The 19,947-nt window shown below is 34.3% G+C and overlaps 1 protein-coding gene across 2 annotated transcripts in view; it reads left to right on the forward strand.

Annotated features, from left to right (window-relative positions):
* NUP35 (nucleoporin 35) overlaps positions 1-16,613 on the forward strand; it is a 34,683-nt gene extending 18,070 nt beyond the window's left edge. For both annotated transcript variants that reach the window (XM_081051684.1, XM_081051685.1), the window contains 5 exons: positions 9,564-9,705; positions 12,761-12,830; positions 13,598-13,726; positions 14,778-14,942; positions 15,939-16,613. In XM_081051684.1, coding sequence (XP_080907810.1) covers positions 9,564-9,705; positions 12,761-12,830; positions 13,598-13,726; positions 14,778-14,942; positions 15,939-16,016 — 584 coding nt within the window. In that variant the 3' untranslated portion in view covers positions 16,017-16,613. The remainder of the gene's footprint in view (positions 1-9,563; positions 9,706-12,760; positions 12,831-13,597; positions 13,727-14,777; positions 14,943-15,938) is intronic.
* The last annotated feature ends 3,334 nt before the right edge of the window (positions 16,614-19,947 follow it).

Consider the following 19,947-nt stretch of genomic DNA (forward strand, 5'->3'; position numbering starts at 1 on the left):
AGAGCCAAAGAAACATGCATAGGGCAAAATCTGGAAGGGTTTGAAACACAAAGCTCCCGTGATACATCACCCTCATGACACTGATACATGGCACTACACAGAGTACTGCCAACGAGGGAAGCTCACTGGAGCCTCTATGTCCAGAGTTTCTATTGGGGTTTCATTATGTAAATATGATTGAATCGTTGATCAAGTGGCTAAACTCACTCTCTGGTTGCTTCCTTTGCCCAGAGGTAGGCTGATACCACGTGGCTCCAAGTTGCATTCTTTTTATCATATGGTTGCTCTTTATGGTGAGACTTGTCCCCACCATGAGTCATAAATTGTTAGTTTGTTAGCAAACTATCTAGTGTACTTGAGGGCCCGCCTTGAATAACAAAAATACTCCTATTGCTAGGGAAATTCCTAGGGGTTAGAGATTCCCTCCCAGGAACCTGACAAAGGCCTGACTTTTCTTTGGGCTGAGGCCAAATTCTTTGTTATACATTGTGCTACTTCGTTTAGTGGTAAGAAGGTAACCACACTACTGGGAAACTCTTTTTCCCAAGTTTCATATGCCATGTATCTGTTTAAAATTTACCACTCTTTTTATCTCTTTTGTTTTCATTTAGGCGAGTGGTCTATTTTGAAATAATTGAATCTGTTCCTTAATTGAGGCTGTTTTCATAAAGAGTTAAAAAATAAGGTCTTTTGCCCTCCACTGTGATCTGATCTTGTGAAGAGTTTGAATTGTGATTTACCAAGGGAGACACATTAGAGTCCAATTTGATGTGGTTTTGATAGGTACATTTTATTTTCATCTTATAAAGTATAGCATGTGGGTACCAGAAGTCTGATTGAAAGGGAAGTAGAATCAGTGGAGCAATTAAACATTAACAAGGTGGGGGGCAATTATGCTAAATTTATGTAAATAGTTTTAGATTATGTATAAGTAATTATGTTTTTCAGAGTAGTTGACAGGGCAAAAATTAGATTGCTTATTCGTTTGAAACTTAATTTTGATTTGTTTTATTTTTAAAGGTCATAATGGTTGTCTCATTTTGAGCCTTCATTTAATTTCTCGCTTGAAGGTTATTGCATGATGTAACATAACTAAGTTTTACCTTCTTAATGTTAATACAGAACATAAAAAAATTTGAATTGACTTCAGATTTTATACTAAAATGCCTTTTACTGTTGTTTGTGTATTAAAGGCATATCTTTGTAGTAAGAACTAAATTTATTTGAATATCTTTTGTGTGTATCTGCTTATTTCCTAACAAGATAGTTGATGATAAGTTAGTTGACAATCGGACACTTGTCAAAATGGAGTGTTTCATTTTAAATCACCCACATTTTAGAAATGTGTTGTACCAATTATTTAAATGCATCAATGAGGATGAGGAAAAAGAATTGTTAAACGTGTTACAGCATGGATGCAGTTTGATGTTCATTTCACTGATTTACTTTGTATTCTCTTTTTCATCAAACATGAACTCAGTTTTAAAAGTCAGATAAATCTATAGGACTGAGCTATGTAGTATACTGGGATTCTATTTCCTTTATGTGATTCCTAGGGGTTAGAGATTCCCTCCCAGAAGGGAGGGAATGAGCCAATGATTTGCATGTCATCATTTGATCGCTTTTTAAAAAATATTTGAATATTCGTTTCTCAATCTTTCTGGCTGCTAAATTGTTTTTTAACTTGTTAACTTGATTGAAATAAGCAGTCATTCTTGAGCATCTTGTTTTCTAGTTGGTATTTCTACTTGGTATTTCAAGCATAGTATTTTGAATTAAATAGACTCTTTAATTAAAGTCTAATAGATCTGAGGTGATCTGAAACATTTTTTCTGAAGGAAAGGCTACATAAATAGGTTAAATTAGATTAATTGTGGTTTCTAAATTTGAGTCCAAATTAAAGGGATTCAAGTTGTATGGCATGCTTAAAGAGTTAAGAATTTTGAAATCCTTAGGTGACCATATATATTTTTTCTCTTTAGTCAGAATCACATTGTTGCATTGTAGTTTTTACTTAATTGCGTCTTTTAACTTTTGATTCTGTTGAAGGTGTAGTTTTGGTTTGGTACTGTTTGGAGATAAGAGGTGTTCATCATTCCTAGAAGTCCTTTAGACTTGACTCTGAATATATTTGTGATGTTAATGCAAAAGAATAATTGTACCAAGTGCACCATTTATATTGAAGTTATACATTGTTAACATAGTTAACTTTTTTGAGTTCTTGTCAACTGCTGCATTTGATTCTTGGAATTACAGGTAAGTTTTGTGTTACAAGTTAATGTATGGATATAACTAAGGGAAACTAACGTTTATTTATTACAGGTTTATTCAGATAAAATTGACATAAAACATTGTAAGTTTAAGGTACACAATTTGTTGACTTGACGAATTCATATATTACAAACTGATCACAGTGTTCACTAACACCTAATTACCATTTCTTTTTTGTGGTAAGAACATTTAAGATCTACTCTATTATATATAATATAGTACAGTGTTATTAATGATAATACCATGCTGTGCTTTAGATCCCCAGAACTTACTCATCTTATGAATGGAAGTTTGTACACTTTTTTTTTTAAAAGATTTTATTGGGGAAGGGGAACAGGCCTTTATTGGGGAGCAGTGTGTACTTCCAGGACTTTTTTCCAAGTCAAGTTGTTGTCCTTTCAATCTTAGTTGTGGAGGGTGCCGTTCAGCTTCAAGTTGTTGTCCTTCAGTCTTAGTTGTGGAGGGCGCAGCTCAGCTCCAGATCTGGTTGCTGTTGCTAGTTGAAGGGGGCGGAGCCCACCATCCCTTGCGGGAGTTGAACCGGCAACCTTGTGGTTGAGAGGATGCACTCCAACCAACTGAGCCATCTGGGAGCTCAGGGGCAGCTCAGTACAAGGTGCCATGTTCAATCTTAGTTGCAGGGGGCGCTGCCCACCATCCTTTGTGGGACTTGAGGAATCGAACTGGCAGTCTTGTGGTTGAGACCCCACTGGGCCATGTGGGAATCGAACCAGCAGCCTTCAGAGTTAGGAGCATGGAGCTCTAACTGCCTGAGCCAACAGGTTGGCCCCTGAAGTTTGTACACTTTTACCACCATCTCCTCATATCCCCAGTCCCTAGTAACCACGACTCTGTTTCTATGAGTTTGGCTTTTTTTATATTTCACATATAAGTGAGATATTACAGTAATTGTCTTTCTCTGACTATTCACTTAATGTCATGAGCATCCTGCCTCAAGGTCCATCCATAATTGTTGCAAATGACAAGATTGCCTTCGTTCTCAAGGCTGAATAATATCCATTGTAGATAGCTACCACATCATCTTTATACATTCATTTATTGATGGACACTTAGATTGTTTTCGTATCTTGGTTATAATGAATGATGCTGTAATGAACATGGGAATGCTGATATCTCTTGAGATCCTGTTTTCATTTTCTTTGGATATATACCCAGAACTGGGATTGCTGGATCATGGTGGTAGTTCTATTTTTAATTTTTTGAGCAACCGCCATATTGTTTTCTGTAGCGGCTGTACAAATTGCTATTCCCACCAGCAGTGCACAAGGATTCTTTTTTCTCCAAATCCTCACCAACACTGTCTTTCTGATGATAACCATTCTAAAAGGTGTGTGGTGATATATCATTGTGGTTATAATTTGCATTTTCCTGATGATTAGTGATGTTGAGCACCTTTTTTTGTACCTGTTGGCCATTTGTATATCTTTTCTGGAAAAAATGGCTATTCAGTTCCTCTGTCCATTTTTTTTTAACCGGATTGTTTGTTTTCTTTATGATTGTATGAATTCCTTACATATTTTGGATATTAACCCCTATCATGTATGGTTGGCAACTATTTTCTTCCATTCCAGAGGTGGTTTTTTCATCTTAATGGTCTTGTAGATGGCTTTAAGAAGTATGGACATTATAGTATTAATTCTTCTGATCCACGAACATATGGTATCTTTCCATTTGCTTGTGATTTCAGTTTCTTTCATCCGAGTCTTGTGGTTTCAGTGCACAAATCTTTCACCTCCTTGGTTAAATTTGTTTTATTGGGTATTTTTTGTTTGTTTGTTTTAAGGAGGGCATGGCTCACAGTGGCCCATGTGGGGATCGAACCGGCAACCTTAGTGTTATCAGCACCACGCTCTAACTGAGCTAACTGGTCACCCATTTTATTATTTTTGATGGTATCGTAAATAGGACTTTTTTCTTTATTTTTTTTTAAGATACTTCATTGTTAGTATATTAGGATTTTCTCTATGTAAGATCATGTCATGTGCAAACAAAGATAAGTACACTTCTTTCCAATTTGGATGCCTTTTATTTCCTTTTCTTGTATGATTGGTTTGGCTAGGAGCAATAGGAGTGTTAAGTGGACACCATTTTCTTTCTTCTGATCTTAGAGGAAAAGCTTTCAACCCTTTCTCCATTGAGTATGATGTTATATGTGGGCTTGTTGTATATGGCTTTTATTATATTGAGGTATATCTGTACCTAATTTGTTGAGCACTTTTGTCATGAAAGGATGTTATATTTTGTCAAATGCTTTTTCTTTGTCTGTCGAGATGATCATGAGATTTTTATCTTCCAGTCTGTAAATGTGGTGTCACATTTATTGATTTGAGTATGTTGAACCATTCTTGCATTCCAAGGATAAATGCTGCTTGGTCATCATATGTGATCATTTTAATGTATTGTTGAGAGACTTTTTGCATCTGTATTTATCAGGAATGTTGGTCTGTAGCTTCCTCTTCTTGTAGTTTTCTTATGTGGCTTTTGTATCAGGGTAATGCTGGCTTTGTAAAAAGGAAAGTAACATTTATTGAACCTTTTAAACATGCTCTCTCAGTTAATCTTCAACTATGTTGGATAGGTATTTTTATATACATTTGTGCTTTGTTTTCCTCATATGTAAAATGGATATGGCGGTTATTTCTCATAGAATTGCATTTAGGATTAAATATGAATACTGTAGTCGCTCCTTATTCTCTGTTTTGCTTTCTGCAGTTTCGATTACCTACAGTCCAAATATACAGGGTCCAAAAATACTAAATGGAAAATTCTAAAACTAATTCATTTGCTTTAAATTGCATGTTGTTTTGAGTAGTATGATGAAATCTCAGCCATTCCATTGCATTGCTTTCGGGATGTGAATCATCCCTTTGTCCAGTGTATCCATGCTGTATATGCTACCCACTTGTTAGTCACTTAGTAGCCTTCTGGGTTATCAGACTGACTGTCATGGTACCACAGTACTCGTGTTCAAATAACTCTTATTTTACTTAATAATGGCTCATAAGAGCAAGACTAGTGATGGTGGCAATTCAAGTACACCAAACAGAAGCCATAAAATACTTTTTAAATGGAAGGATGAGTACAGTACAAAAAGATACTTTGAGAGAGATGACATTCATATAACTTTTATTACAATACATTGTTATAATTGTTCTACCATTATTAGTTGTTGTTGATCTCTTACTGTGCCTAATTTATAAATTGAGCTTTATCAAAGTATGTATCTATAGGAACAGATACTAGGGGTGCCAAAAAAATGTATACAAGTGGACACTTTGGTCAGTGTTGCTCAAGCAGTAGTTTGCCGTAATCAGAAGTGTCTGAACCTCAATGATAACCACTGAGCACCTCTTGTAATTGCAGAAGACAAACGTGACTTGTATTCGTGTTTTGTTATCAGTGTATATTGAGTATTACAATTTTAATACAGTTTTCCTTTCTTAAAATGTTTTTGGCATCCTCTGTATATATAGTCATGTGTTGCTTAGCAACAGGGATACATTCTGAGAAATATGTTAGGTGATTTAGTTGTGCAAAGATTGTAGAATAGAAACCTCGATGGTATACCCCACTACACACCGAGGGTATGTGATATAGCCTCTTGCTCCAAGAGTACAACCCAGTACAGCATGTTACTGTACTAAATACTGTAGGCACTTGTAACATAGTGGTGTTTGTCTATCTAAACATAACTAAACATAGAAAAGATACAGTAAAAATATGTTATAAAAGATACAAAAAATGGTACACTTGTGTAGGGCACTTACCATGAATGGAGCTTGTAGCCTGGGGACGTGTCTGGGTGAGTCAGTCAGTGAGTGGGGAGTGAACATGAAGGCCCAGGACATTACTCTTCCCTGCTGTAAACTTGATAACCATTGCACACCAGCACCACCACAGTCACTTAAGTTCTAATGCGCTACGATGTACGACAACTGTGACATCACTAGGCAATAGGAATTTTGGAGCTCCATTATCATCTTCTGGGATCATTTTCATATGTGCAATCTTGTTGGCTGAAACATCGTTTCGTACATGGCTGTAGTATGTCCGGGGCTCAGTGCTAGCCATGATTTTAGGCATCCACTGTGCGGCTCTTGGAATGTATCCCCTGAGGATAAGGGGGACTACTGTATAAGTACTCAATATATGCTGACAGTCGTCATTAATGTTGATATTTTTGTTGTAATAGTTGGGAAGTGAGGCTCAATAACTTGCTTTAGTTATGACTGTGGTAGAACTGCAATGTGAACTGACTGCAAAGCATATCACCCTTCTCACTACATGATTCTCTTTACCAAGGTGAATAATTGGCCCAGGGCTAGCGTTGCTATTTGCCATCCAATCCAACCCAGTCTGGACTCCTAACACAATTACATGTTGCCTTCCAAAAAGCAAGATGTTGTGCTGCCTTCCCCTCCCTTATATATTAAAGACATTTGCATTATTTTTCGGTAATTCAGTAGCAGTTAGAAGATGAGAATCTAGAAAAAAGTAATAATCTCTGAAAATAAGTTATTGAGGGTGGTTTAGTTTTTTGTTTTTAGTTTTCTTTGACCTTTCGAGTGTTAGTATTTTCTCTTGAGAGTAACTTGACTCTCCAGTCCATTTTTTGTTATAGGTTAATAATGTATTACTGTGAGTCATGTGTTTGTTAAGAGAACAACTTTTTCTTTTGTTCTGAGGAAATCATTCTATATTTATTAACAGAAAATTAAAACTCAGTTGTAACCCTTTTTGCATCTCAGCTTTGGATTTGAATAATAGCTTTATTATTCATTTCCAATAACCTTGGTCTCTGTAAATTCTTGTGTTACCCATGCATTTATTTATAAGGCATATAGGAGGTGCTTGACACCAGATCATTATTTACCAAAATATGTGTTTTATGGAGGATGAAAAGTGGTTAAGAAGACTATAGGAAACTTTGAGTTGAATGTAGTTACAAATGTTTCTTTATTGGAAAACCTTTGAGAGTTTTTTATGTGCATTGTAAGTCTCCCATCAGGACAATATAATATATGGCCTTTCATAAAACTTTTACCACAGTACCTTCGTCCCCACCCTGTAGCATAGCTTTTTTTATTTCTTAACAGTATACTTGAACAAATCCATTTGACTATCAACACTTTGGAACGACTTAGGGTGATTTTCAACTCAGTTGGGAATTAAGAAAAAAATGACAAGACAGCAGGTATTATGGTTAGAAGATGTTGAGCAGAAGCCTTCAGAAAATTAGTAAATATGGAGTGTGAATCATGTGCAAGGTCCTATAGAACAGCTGTTCTTAAAAATTGCAGACCTGAGAGCTTTGGGAGTACAGCTATTGATACTTACTGCATTAGAAATTAAAATTGAGGACATTTTAAAGTATATATTAATTCATTTAAAAATAGTTTCATGTAAACTTAACCTTTAAAAGGTAACCCTTTTTAAAGTAAAAACTAACTTTTCTACAAGAAAAGATTTTCATGAGAAGAGTGACATTGTTTTATGGTTTTCAAATCTTACTGTCTGTCTTAAAATACAACTGAATTCTCGTTATCTGCTTCTGTATTCAACCTGATTGATTGAATCACATCAAATAGCCTCTGGAAAAGTCCAGTGTACCCTCATGAGTGAGTGAGAGTGAAAAAGGCAAATGAAACCTTAAACAATTAAGAAAATAATTTTGACTTGGCTTAGCCCATGAGAGGTTCTTGGGGAGCCCAGATCTATAGGCCAGACATGCACAACTGCTGTAGTGATTACAGGTGTTAACTAGATTACTGACTAAGCAATTTCCACTTCCTCTCTGGGTGTTATTTAACCTCACCCTGTTTCCTAATTTGCTAAATGGAGCTACTAATAGGATCTACCATATAAGGTTGTTAGAATTAAATAAAATTATACCTGTAAAGAATGGTGTTATAAGTACTCAGTAAAATGCTACCGTTCATTATCATTTCAAAATTTCAGTGCTGTTACCTCGTCCTTGCTCACAAGTTACCATTGGCTTTCCCACTCATTTCAGGTAAAAGCCAGTCTTTACCAATGGCTTGCAAAGTTTTTTCATGGCCTGACATCTTGGTACCTCTGTGCTCATATACTTGTCCTGACCTCAAAACTCCCTCCTCAGTGGACAAATACTGGCCTTCCAGCTGTTCATCAAACACCAGGCATGTCCTTTCTCAGGGCCTTTATACTTGCTTTTTTCTCCACCTTATATTCACATCTTCAGATATTGTCATGGCTTACTTCCCATCTCCTTCAGGTTTTTGTTTTAGTGGCACTTCAGTGAAATTGTTTTTATTAAACCCTTTCATATATATATATATATATATATATGTATATATATATATATATATATATATATATATATATATATATATATTCCTTATCTCCCTTCTCTGCTTCATTGTTTTTTCTCTGCTTCATTGTTTTTTCTGTAGGGTTTTCGGTTTCCTTACATGCTAGGTATTATTTGTCTTTTGCTAGAATTTAAGCCCCATTAGAGATAGGTTTTTTTTTTTTTTAGTCTAACTTGTTCACTAGGTATCTTAGATACCTAGAATGACGTGAATATTTAAGTGCTGAAAAAATGTTTCTTTATGAGTAAATCATTGCTACTACTACAAAGACCAAAGAAAAATTTCTCTGCTGCTCAGAAGTGTGTGGTCTCGATAAGACGGTGCCTCTGAGCTAATTGAATATGTAAAGAGTTTAGCTTGACAGGTTGGACATAAAGAAATACTCATTATTGAAGGGTATTGAAGGTTAAGAAAAGAAAGGACAGAATCAGACACTTAAGATAGAAATGACCTGGAAAAAATAAAACTGCATTCACATCTTAGGGATTAGGGTAGAGTCTGTTTAGTGGCCGACTAGAAAAAGAAGGGTAGAACTATATTGTGGGAGCCAGGGCATTTGGATTTTGTTCTGTGGGTAATGAGCAGTTACTGAATATTTTTAAGGCAGAGGTGCCATGATGAAAGTGGTAGGTTTGGAAGATGAATCCAACAGAAGTCTTTGAGGTGGACTGGAGATCCTTCTGGTGTAGGCTTAACTGGAAATTAATAAAACATTTGCAAAATCATTAGTTATGCTCAATTATGAATGACTTCTCAAATTGTATGGTAGTATAAAATTATCATTTGATTACAGTTGTGTATTTTAAGCTATTTATGCAATTGCCAACTTTTAATACTTTTTCATTTAAAACTAAAAGTTTCAATTAAAAATTAACCAAGATGTTTATATTGGTAACTAACTTACTAAATATACTAATATAGGACAAAGTATGTTTAGTCCTGCAAACATTGGTCAACCACGAAAGACAACGTTATCTCCTGCCCAGTTGGATCCTTTTTATACTCAAGGAGATTCTCTGACTTCTGAAGATCACCTCGATGATACATGGGTAACTGTGTTCGGGTAAGGTTTCTGGATCATTTACCATTAAAAGAAAATAAACCTCCTCAGCATTTTATAATGAATATTATCAAACATATACAAAATTAAAAGAATTGCACAGCAAACAGCCATATACCTATCACCTAGGTTCCACACGTAATATTTGCTACATTTATTGCATCTTCCATTCATCTTTTTTTTTTAAATTTATTCGGGTGACAATTGTTAGTGAAATTACATAGATTTCAGGTGTACAATTCTGTATTACATCATCTATAAATCCCATTGTGCGTTCACCACCCAACCATTCATCTTTTTTGTTGTTGGTATAATTCAGAGTAAATTGCAGACATCAGTACAGATCACTCTGACACTTCAACATGCATATTACTAACTAGTGTTAAATATTTGTTTGTAGTTTTTTCATCATCTGTCTGTCTGCCTTTTCTCAGATTTTTTTCTCTTCAGAATATTTGCTGGATATTGAAACAGTTGCCCCTTTAGACTTAGGAAGTGCCTTTTTCTCTTTCTAGTTAGTGACTGTTCCTCTGCTTATAGTAGACTTAACCAGTTTGGGACTAACCAATTGAATTTCATTTGTGTATGTGTACTATGTCACTAATATATTCTGTATTTTTTTTGTAGTCACAGAATATTAATTATTAATAGAAATTGTGTATGACAGGCCTAGATGTATTTTGAATAGATTTTTAGATCTAAAAAGTACTTTAAAGCATCTTAGAGGTACTGCATCTTTACAGATGAGGAAACAGGTAGAGACAGATTTATTTAGAGGTTTACATCTGGTTATTAGCAAAGCTTCAGCAAAAATTCAGGTGTTCTTAGTTTTCAAGCTCTTATTTGTATTGTACTATGTAAGATTTGTTTCTGAAAGTGTTATGTGTCATACTGATACTGGACCTAACTATATTTAGTTTGGGAGTAAAAAAGTATCATAAATATAAGAATAAAAATAGAAGAACGAGCTCCTTGAAGGAAGAACAATACACAGTAAATGTTAATGGACTTTATATAGTCAATGTATTTAAAAGTTAAAAATTCAAAAGAATATATAGTGGAAAGTTTTCCTTCCTGCTTTTTCCCCCAGCTACAATTTTTTCCCCCTTTAAAGCAATAATTGCCACCTATTTTTTTGTGTAATCTTCCAGACAGATTCTATGTGTTTGTTACTGATTGTGTTTAAAAAGTAGGATCATTACTTTCTCTCGTTTTGCAGAAAGCCCACACTCAGCCCTTTATCCATGGCAATTGGTCTGGCTACTTTGTGTGTGTGTGTGTGTGTGTGTGTGTGTGTGTGTGTGTGTGTGTGTGTGTGTGTGTAGTAAATGTTTTGTTTCCTCTCATGAATGGCTGTATATTTTTGGATGTCCGTTTCCGTCTGTTTTTTAGGCTCAGTAGTAATGGTGTCACTTTTAAGATTCCTTAGGAATTGGCTAAATTACTTGAAGTACTTCTGTTAGTCCTTTTCTTCATTTTTAAGACATACACATTCCCACCTATTTATTTTCTGTTGGTTTTATGTTTTTGTAACCCTCTGTATGAATTTCATTGCAAGAACTGAGACATTTTCTTCTCAGGAATACAATATTTCAATAATTTATGGGAAAGTATATCTAAAATACATTACATATGTTTTTTCATTGATAATTTAACTTCCTGCTGACTCAGCATCGTTATGAGAAACCATTCATTGTTTTAGGGTGATTCTTTTAGAGGATATTGGAATGTTTCCATTCAAAGTGGTCCTGAGTCTTGGAATTATGTTTTATTTCTTGAGTACGTCCTTTACTTGTAACCATTATTTCTCCCCTTCATTTATATTTTCTTTAGCTCTGCTTTGTTAGGCACCCTGCCTCTTTTGTTGTTTTTCTTTGGGGTTAAAAATTTTATATTCAAGCTTATATAACATAAAATAAAATTCCAGTCTTGAATGCAGTGAGTATTTTACTCGCATAGATTTTAATTTGCAGAGTTTCTCATTTTTGTGACTTAGATTTTTTTTTTTTTTTAAAGCATTGTAATCTAAGCTCTAGACTGAAGTTACTGGTTAAGGGAACTCTGTAGATTTTCAAATTGAAAATGGATTTATTGATTGGACTATATAAATATTAATGACTTGTAAAATATTCAAACCATGTAGAACTTTATAAAGAAGAAAGTAAGTTACTTAGAATTTTCCCATACAGAATATATGGCTATTAAAAACTATATATGTATTTTTTCCCCTTTCTTTTGCCTCCTGCCCCACCCTCCGGTTCAAGCCGTTGTTTCTCAGTCTAATTGTGTAGGACACAGCTCCCTGGCCCATGCTCGTATCATGAGCCTTGCGCTCTCCGTGGCTGAGGCAGTTGGTCGCCAGCTCACAGCAGCTCACGGCAGCTCACGGCAGCTCCCTCTGGCTGCTGGCCACTCATGATGGCTGCCGGCTGCACATGCTGGCTGCCGGCGACCTCGGCGTTAGGAGCCCGGCGCTCCAACCACCTGAGCCACCGGGCCAGCCCGGCTATTAAAATACTGGTAACCATCCTTTTAAGTGTTTCTATACCATTGACATTGTACTGACTTTAATTTTTTTTTAGGGCTAAATTTATGAATTTTCAGATGATGCTTAATGTATAATGATATAACTATGTAATTTAAAATTCTTTCCCTTTTAATAACTGTAGTATACCTAAATATTTCTATCACACACATACAGAGACACACACACACACACACACACACACACACACACACACACCCTTGCAAAATAATTATATAGAGAACGGCAACTTCATCGTTCTTTTTTAAGGGCTGTGATAATGGCAGTGAGAGTGGGATTTCAGGGGTGGAATCTAGAGATGGAATAGAATGGCTGATTCAAAACTAATTTTAATGTATTTGCTTTTGGGTGATAGACAATGATAGATTTAGCTGGTATAGGGGAAAACAGGATGATCGAGGATCTCCTAGTTTTCTAGATAATTGGGAGGAATTTATCTTGAAGCACTTGTAAGTACGGTAATTTGTATTCATATTTATTGTCGAAGATGACTGGGCAACTCTTTTTTTTCAGGTTTCCTCAAGCATCTGCTTCCTATATATTATTACAATTTGCACAATATGGGAATATCTTAAAACATGTGGTAAGGCTGAATTCTTTTCAATTCCAGGTTTAGCCTGAGGAGAGATAATGAATTGAGAGAAACTTTGTTGCTGAATTTTGTCTGTATTTCCTTTTTTAAAAAAATTTTCATATAATGTGCCCACTGGAGTCTGGAAGTTGCATAATATTTGTCAAAAAGGGATAAAGAGAGAAAATAAGAGAGAATGAGAGTCTCAGGCTTCCCCTCACCCCTTTTTGTAATTAGTTTACAGTCAAAAAAGATTGTGCATAATTTTATTCTACCGTTTTCCAATTTGAACTTGTTTTATTGCGTATAAAGAAAAAGCGAGAAGTTCCAGACTCATAGAGTTCTTAAGGCTTTATAGTTTATAGAGAGCTTTAAAGAAAATTATCTTACTTTGCACAAGTTATAAATAACAAAGCATTTTTTCTGTTATTAGAGATTGACTCATTTAACTTCTACACAAAAATCAGGTTAATATAGTTTTAAAAGATTTTATAACAAGTGTTGATAAGACCTTTTTACTGGAAACAATGATCTTTTGAGAATTACTTTATTTTCAGAGAATATTTGTTACATATTCTTTATATTAGAGAATTGAGAGATAGAGATTATTGAAATTGTTTAGTGAGATTTTTGTTGAATCCTAGTATCTAGCTTTTTATAGGGCATCAAATAAAAAGTGGAAGCAGATTTATCTTCATATATTTTTATTTTCTAATGTAATTCATCAAGTTTAGATTTTATATATTTTATATTGTAAGATACAACTTTATTCTTTGCAGATGTCTAACACAGGAAATTGGATGCATATTCGTTATCAATCTAAACTGCAGGCCCGGAAAGCCTTAAGCAAAGATGGGAGGATTTTTGGAGAGTCCATCATGATTGGTGTAAAACCATGTATAGATAAAGTAAGTTATTGCTGACGTAAGGAAAATAGCTTAATCTATATGAAGAGCACAAGTCTAAATTTTGACATTGGTGGTTATGTCACTTTGCTTCACTATGCCTCTTTTTCTTCGTTTGTAAAATGTGATGATGTTATGTACTCTTTTTGTGGAAAGCAAAAGATGTTTAGTCGCAGACTTTAAAATTTAGAAATCATGTATCCTTTTCATTTTACATACAAGGATAAGAGCACAAGAGGCCTTAAGTAACTTGTCCGGAGTTGTTAAAAGTGAAGCATAGATTTTAGGTCTCTTAACTTCTAACCCATTCTCTTTCTTGTGCAAAACAACATCAGATTTTTTTAAGTACTTGAAAGGAATGATGCTATTTCATAATGAATTATTTCACATGAGGGTTCACTTAAATGGCTGGAGCTTTTTATTATTTCTATTTTGATATTTAAAAATTATATATTTATATGCTTATAAAACAATGCTGAGCACAATTTAAACTTTTCTTTGTGGCTTTAAAATCACGATCGTTCTTTTTAGTAAATAAATGTGAACTCCTACCTATCAGGGACTGTAGTTGGTGCTTGCATATGCACATTAGTGCACAAAGCAGACATGGCTTCTGTTCTCATAATCTAGGATGGCTGTTTAGTTGTATAATTATTATAATGTGCTGTACCAGATATTTGCAGAGGCTAGATGAGAATTTGGGGTTACTGGATACTATATAGTACTGGACTTTGATTTTTCCTCTCCCCAGATTTCTCCAAGAATTCTTTTTCTTTCTGGCTGATTTTCCATAGTGTTTGTTAGGAGATTCTTACTTTTGTGAATCTGTAATTGGCTTGAGGATGTTTGAGATCATTGAAGTTACATTTTTGGCTGAATATTAGATTGCATATGCTAGCTAAGAAGCATATATTTTATCAAGTCTAAAATTATTTTAAAATTTAATTAGATTAAATGAAGTCTTTTAATCAAGTTTTCTTTGTAAGTAGGATGTAATATTAGTTAATATGTATTATGTTTATAAACAGAAGTTGTTATATCTTTATTTCTCTAGAGTGTTATGGAAAACAGTGACAGGTGTGCTTTATCATCTTCATCTCTAGCCTTTACACCACCAATCAAAACCTTAGGTACACCAACCCAACCTGGAAGTACTCCTAGGATTTCTACCATGAGACCTCTTGCTACAGCATACAAAGCTTCTACTAGTGACTATCAGGTATTTTAAGAATTGGATATAAAGGATGCACTTTCAAGCTGAAGTGCATGGCATGTTCAATTTTTTTCGTTGGATTAATTTGTATTGGTATGCCATTAAATATTTCCTACTGAAGTGATAGCCTTGGTGAAACCTATAAACTTTATATTCTTAAATTTCCTATTTTAAAAATTAGAATTTTGGTCAACTGGAAACTTATCTTGAATTTTTAAAAAATTTCTTTGCTATTTTTAAAAACATTTGAGAGTTTATTTTAGTTTTTTAAGGTATTTTAGTTTTTTAAGGTATTTGCATATATAAAACGTTTCTCTTGGGAATGTCTCTGGCATGAGGGAATATTAAAAAGCCTACTAAGTTGACAACTAAATCTGATGGTATCATGAAGAACCTCAGGTGGAAGTAGCCTTTGGTTATCAAAAGAAAACATTGACCAGTTCTCATTTTAGAACCTCTCATTTCAAAAAAGCTTAAAGGAAAAGTTTATTATATTCATTGAAGAATGGTGAAAGTATTAATGACTATCATTCAGCTATTGTCCCCTAATTAATTAGGCAGGAGTTCTGAACTTGCTCAGCTATGGACATGGGTTCTGAAACAGTAACTGTAAGAGTTGTGCTATAGTCGTGCAGGTAGTAACAGTTTAGTCTTTTGACTTACCCTGAAATTTGGAGGTCATTCTAGAACTGTGTTTTTCTCCTTTCGTTTCTTTTTAACCAATATTTTAAAGCCCTCATCTCTTGTAGCTTTTGTGTTATTTTCTCAGTTTCCTAATTTAAGGAGTAGATGTAATTTGTCTTGCCAAAGGAATGAGATGTTGCCCTTTTTAACTACATAAGGATGTTCTTTCTAACTAAAGGCATATTTTAATCTTTAAATATACAATTTCTTTCTACAAATGCATTTTAATGTTTGGCTCTTTTAAATCAACCATTAACTCTAGAATTGACTATGACACTGAAGAACCCATAATCTAACAATTATGTGTTTTTTCACTAGGTCATTTCTGACAGACAAACGCCAAAAAAAGATGAAAGTCTTGTATCCAGAGCAATGGAGTACATGTTCGGCTGGTAGTATAATGACAGCTGAGAACTCAACTACAAAGGAGGAGGCTGCTACATTCAGATAGTTAGCGGAGTACTGCCAGTTTTCCTTGGGTTAGTTATATAACCACTCCTGGCAGTATCGGATAGCTGTCTCATACTTCTAGAAGCCTTTTTCTTTTAAGGAGACAGCATATTTATAGCTCACACTTTAAAAGATATGTTTTAAAGAAAGAAAACTTGAAATATGTTTTAAAGAAAGAAAAAGTCCCAGAAATTAGGATTTTATGCTTTCTGTGGTAGCGCATGCTTAAACACAAAAAACTCACCAGCATTGATTACTGTAAATCATATAATTGAGTTTTCAGTGAGGCTGTGTTGTCTTCTTCAGTTGGTAGGGTGAATTTCATGAAGGGTAACTTGTACAACTGCTTCTAACAAGACACAAGGATTATAATTAACAATTTGAATTATGGCCTTTTAATTTAGATGGTATTTAATATTTTAATTATCCTTGTTTGTATATCTCCTATCATGGATTGTCATCTTTCAGTAGTCTTATGCCAAAACAATCTTTTTAAAAACCTGATAAGTTCTTGATAATAAACTTTATCAATTATATGTATTGAATGTTTTCTGAAAGAGTGATTTATTCTATTATTACAAAAAGTTTTAAGTGGTTGCTGAAATAGAGAAAATATGTCATGAACCTCCATATACCTGTAATCCAGCTTTAATAACCATAAATATTTGTTATATTTGTTTCTTCTCTCCCCCTTTTTTGTTTAAAGCATATCTCAAATGTGATGTCATTTTAATCTAAATATTTGAGGATATATCAAAACCCAACATTTCCTTACGTAATTACAGTGTTAGTATCACACCTAACAGAATTAATAATGGTTTCTTAATATCTAATATCCAGTCCATTCAAAAATGTATCAGTAGTCTCAAATGTATTTATGCTTGATTTATTCGAATCACTGTTAAGAGTCAGTGTATACGTTTATTTGGCTGTTTTGTCTTTGGAGTGTCTTGAAATCTAAATGAATTTCTCCTCCCTTCCCCCTTGTCCAACACACCATGACTTGTTGAAGGAACCATGTGAGTTTCCTGTAGTGTCCCATAGAATGAATTTGGTTGATTGTTTTCTCGTTTATCCCTTGTCCTAGAAGTTAGATCTAGAGAGGACTAATTAGATTCTTTCTTTTCTTTCTTCCTTTCCTTCCCTTCCCTTTCCCTTTCCCTTTCCCTTTCCCTTTCCCTTTCCCTTTCCCTTCCCTTTCCTTTCTTTTTTTTTTTTTTGTTGAGAGCCCACTGGCCCATGTGGGAATCGAACCGGCAGCCTTCGGAGTTAGGAGCATGGAGCTCTAACCGCCTGCGCCACCGGGCCGGCCCCTAATTAGATTCTCATTTCATTTTTTTGAGCAAGAATACTTCATATTAGTATGATGCACTTTATATCGTTAAATTAAGAGACATGTAATTCTGATTGTCCCACTTTTAACGATGCTGAGATTGGTCATTGGCACATGGGCAGAAGCCTGATGCCTTCATTGGATGATAGCTCCCTGTAACCTTTTTACATAATACTTTTAAAAGGATGCATTAATGACACTTGCCTGGCTCAGTTATTTCTTAAGGTTTGCAAAATGATTTTCCAAATCTATCATTCCTATTGCATTTATTTGCTGGAATTCTTTTATATAGAAGAACCTTGAGCCATCCATTAGGGCTATTTGGTTATCATGGAATACATTCATACCAGAATGGCAGGATAAATATTTAAATATTCTTTCCCTTTATTAGTTTTCAGAGTAATTTTTGGTGCCCTGGCAACTTCTGTTGGTGTCCTGTAAATTAAAAAAAAACTTTTTCCTTAGATACCACTATGAACTTAAGACTTTTTTCTCTTAACTCACTGTTTCAATCACTTAGTCATTATTCTTTTATTCAAATTCTCTCTCTTGGCCAGTGAGAACCTCATCAAGGTGGCTCTTGTGTGAAAAAGAGGTTTTTAATTGAAATAATATTTCACCATAGTACATGTATCTAGGTAATCTGCATCTTTCCTTACTTTTATTACATCCTTATAAATAATAACTAAAATAACATTGTATGGAAGGTTTTGATATGATTCTGAAATAACAGCAGACTACCATTGAAGACTTTTTTAGTTCTCTGATGAATGACACTAAGGAAGGTACTGGCATAGATGAAAATTGATTTATCATTACATTTATAGAATATTTTTCATCTGAAACTTTTATATTGAAGTCTTTCAATTTAAAATAGGATGATATTTTATGTTCTACTTCATTACATTCAGAACTTAAAGGTAGAACTGGCTACTAAATATTAAACTCTTGCCTTTGTATTTGAGTTAGACACATTTTTGTAAAAAGACTGCGGTTTTTGTTTGTTTTTTCAGAGGGCAGTTTTATTTCCATAGACCTCTGGAGCATGAAGTTTGCTTTCTGACCAAACATATTTGCTATGTTTGGATTTGATTTTTTACCCATTGTGGTATCTTACTATCTTTGTATGTTTAAATAAATCATAATTTATTTAAAAAGAGCAAGGAAACATATAAATGTATCAAACCAACTCATTGAACACCTCAAACTTCTACAATGTTTCAATTATATCAATACAAAATAACAATAATTAAAAAGCAACCACCATCATCACCAACAACAAAAACAAGCCAGGCAAAATCTCAGGAAAGTAACTCATTGAACACCTCAAACTTCTACAATGTTTCAATTATATCAATACAAAATAACAATAATTAAAAAGCAACCACCATCATCACCAACAACAAAAACAAGCCAGGCAAAATCTCAGGAAAGTAAGCCGCCATACTTTTGAATACTATACAAAAACAACAGAACTGGGAACTCTGAAGCTAGAAAAGTTACCCTGAACCACGCCTCTTTCTACAAGTTCAGAAGAGCTGATTTCACACAAAAGTAACATGAAACTATAGTCATGCAAAGTTGTATCCTTACAGAAAGTACATCAGAAAGGCATGCCAATGAAATAAAACTGACACTATTTCAAAATGAGTTATAAAATATTTCGAAAATGATACAAAATGTGAAAATATAAAAAATCAGAATTTGAAAAACTTGAGAAAATAAAGGGAAAAAAATAATTCAGAAATGACAACTAGAATAAGCACAAAAGTAGATAAACAACAGGTGATGCCTTAAGGGAAATAGAATTCGAAAAGGAGGATAGCTTTAGAAATCAGGAAAGATATACAAAGGATTAGTGGGAAGATGAAATTTTTAGACATTAAAAAATTCAGAACATATATATACAGAACCATATACGAAAAATACTTTCTGTATGTATACAGAACAAAATACGAAAAATACTTTTTGAAAAAAATTATTTAGAACTACATATTGAAAACACCATGCTTACCTGAAAATATTATCTCAGATATAAACTTGGACAAAAATAGTAAGTGACTTAGAAGAGCAAAACTAGCACTATACCAGAAGTATAACACATTTAAGAGTATTTGTGGGTGGAAAAGGGCAAAGATTTTATATCTAACAAAACTGATTTTTATAGAAATCACTGCTCAGATAGCCTCAACATGCAAGAATTCAGGAAACAAATGTCCCTTGAGCATTTGCTGAGAAGTGGACTAGAGAATACGCTCAGGCAAGGTAAATAACTAGAAAGATGACAGAAGTCTAGTGAGCATCAAATTTGACATATCACTAAACCAAAGTGCTAACCAGGTAGGTTTATTGCTGGAAGCTCAGCCCACGGGGTGGATTTTCTCTTATCACTGTCTTGTAGCAGTCAAGTTTTGGCTTACAGCAGATCCTGAGTTGATGGGGAAATGTTAGTGTCTTGGAGGTAAGTGGCGGGTTCTGGGCCACGTTTTCATGAAATTTGGAGCCTCTGGAACTGCTTGGGCCCCCTCTTAAATGTACCATGGG

Source organism: Rhinolophus hipposideros, assembly GCF_964194185.1.
Source record: "Rhinolophus hipposideros genome assembly, chromosome: 6".
Lineage (NCBI taxonomy): Eukaryota > Metazoa > Chordata > Mammalia > Chiroptera > Rhinolophidae > Rhinolophus > Rhinolophus hipposideros.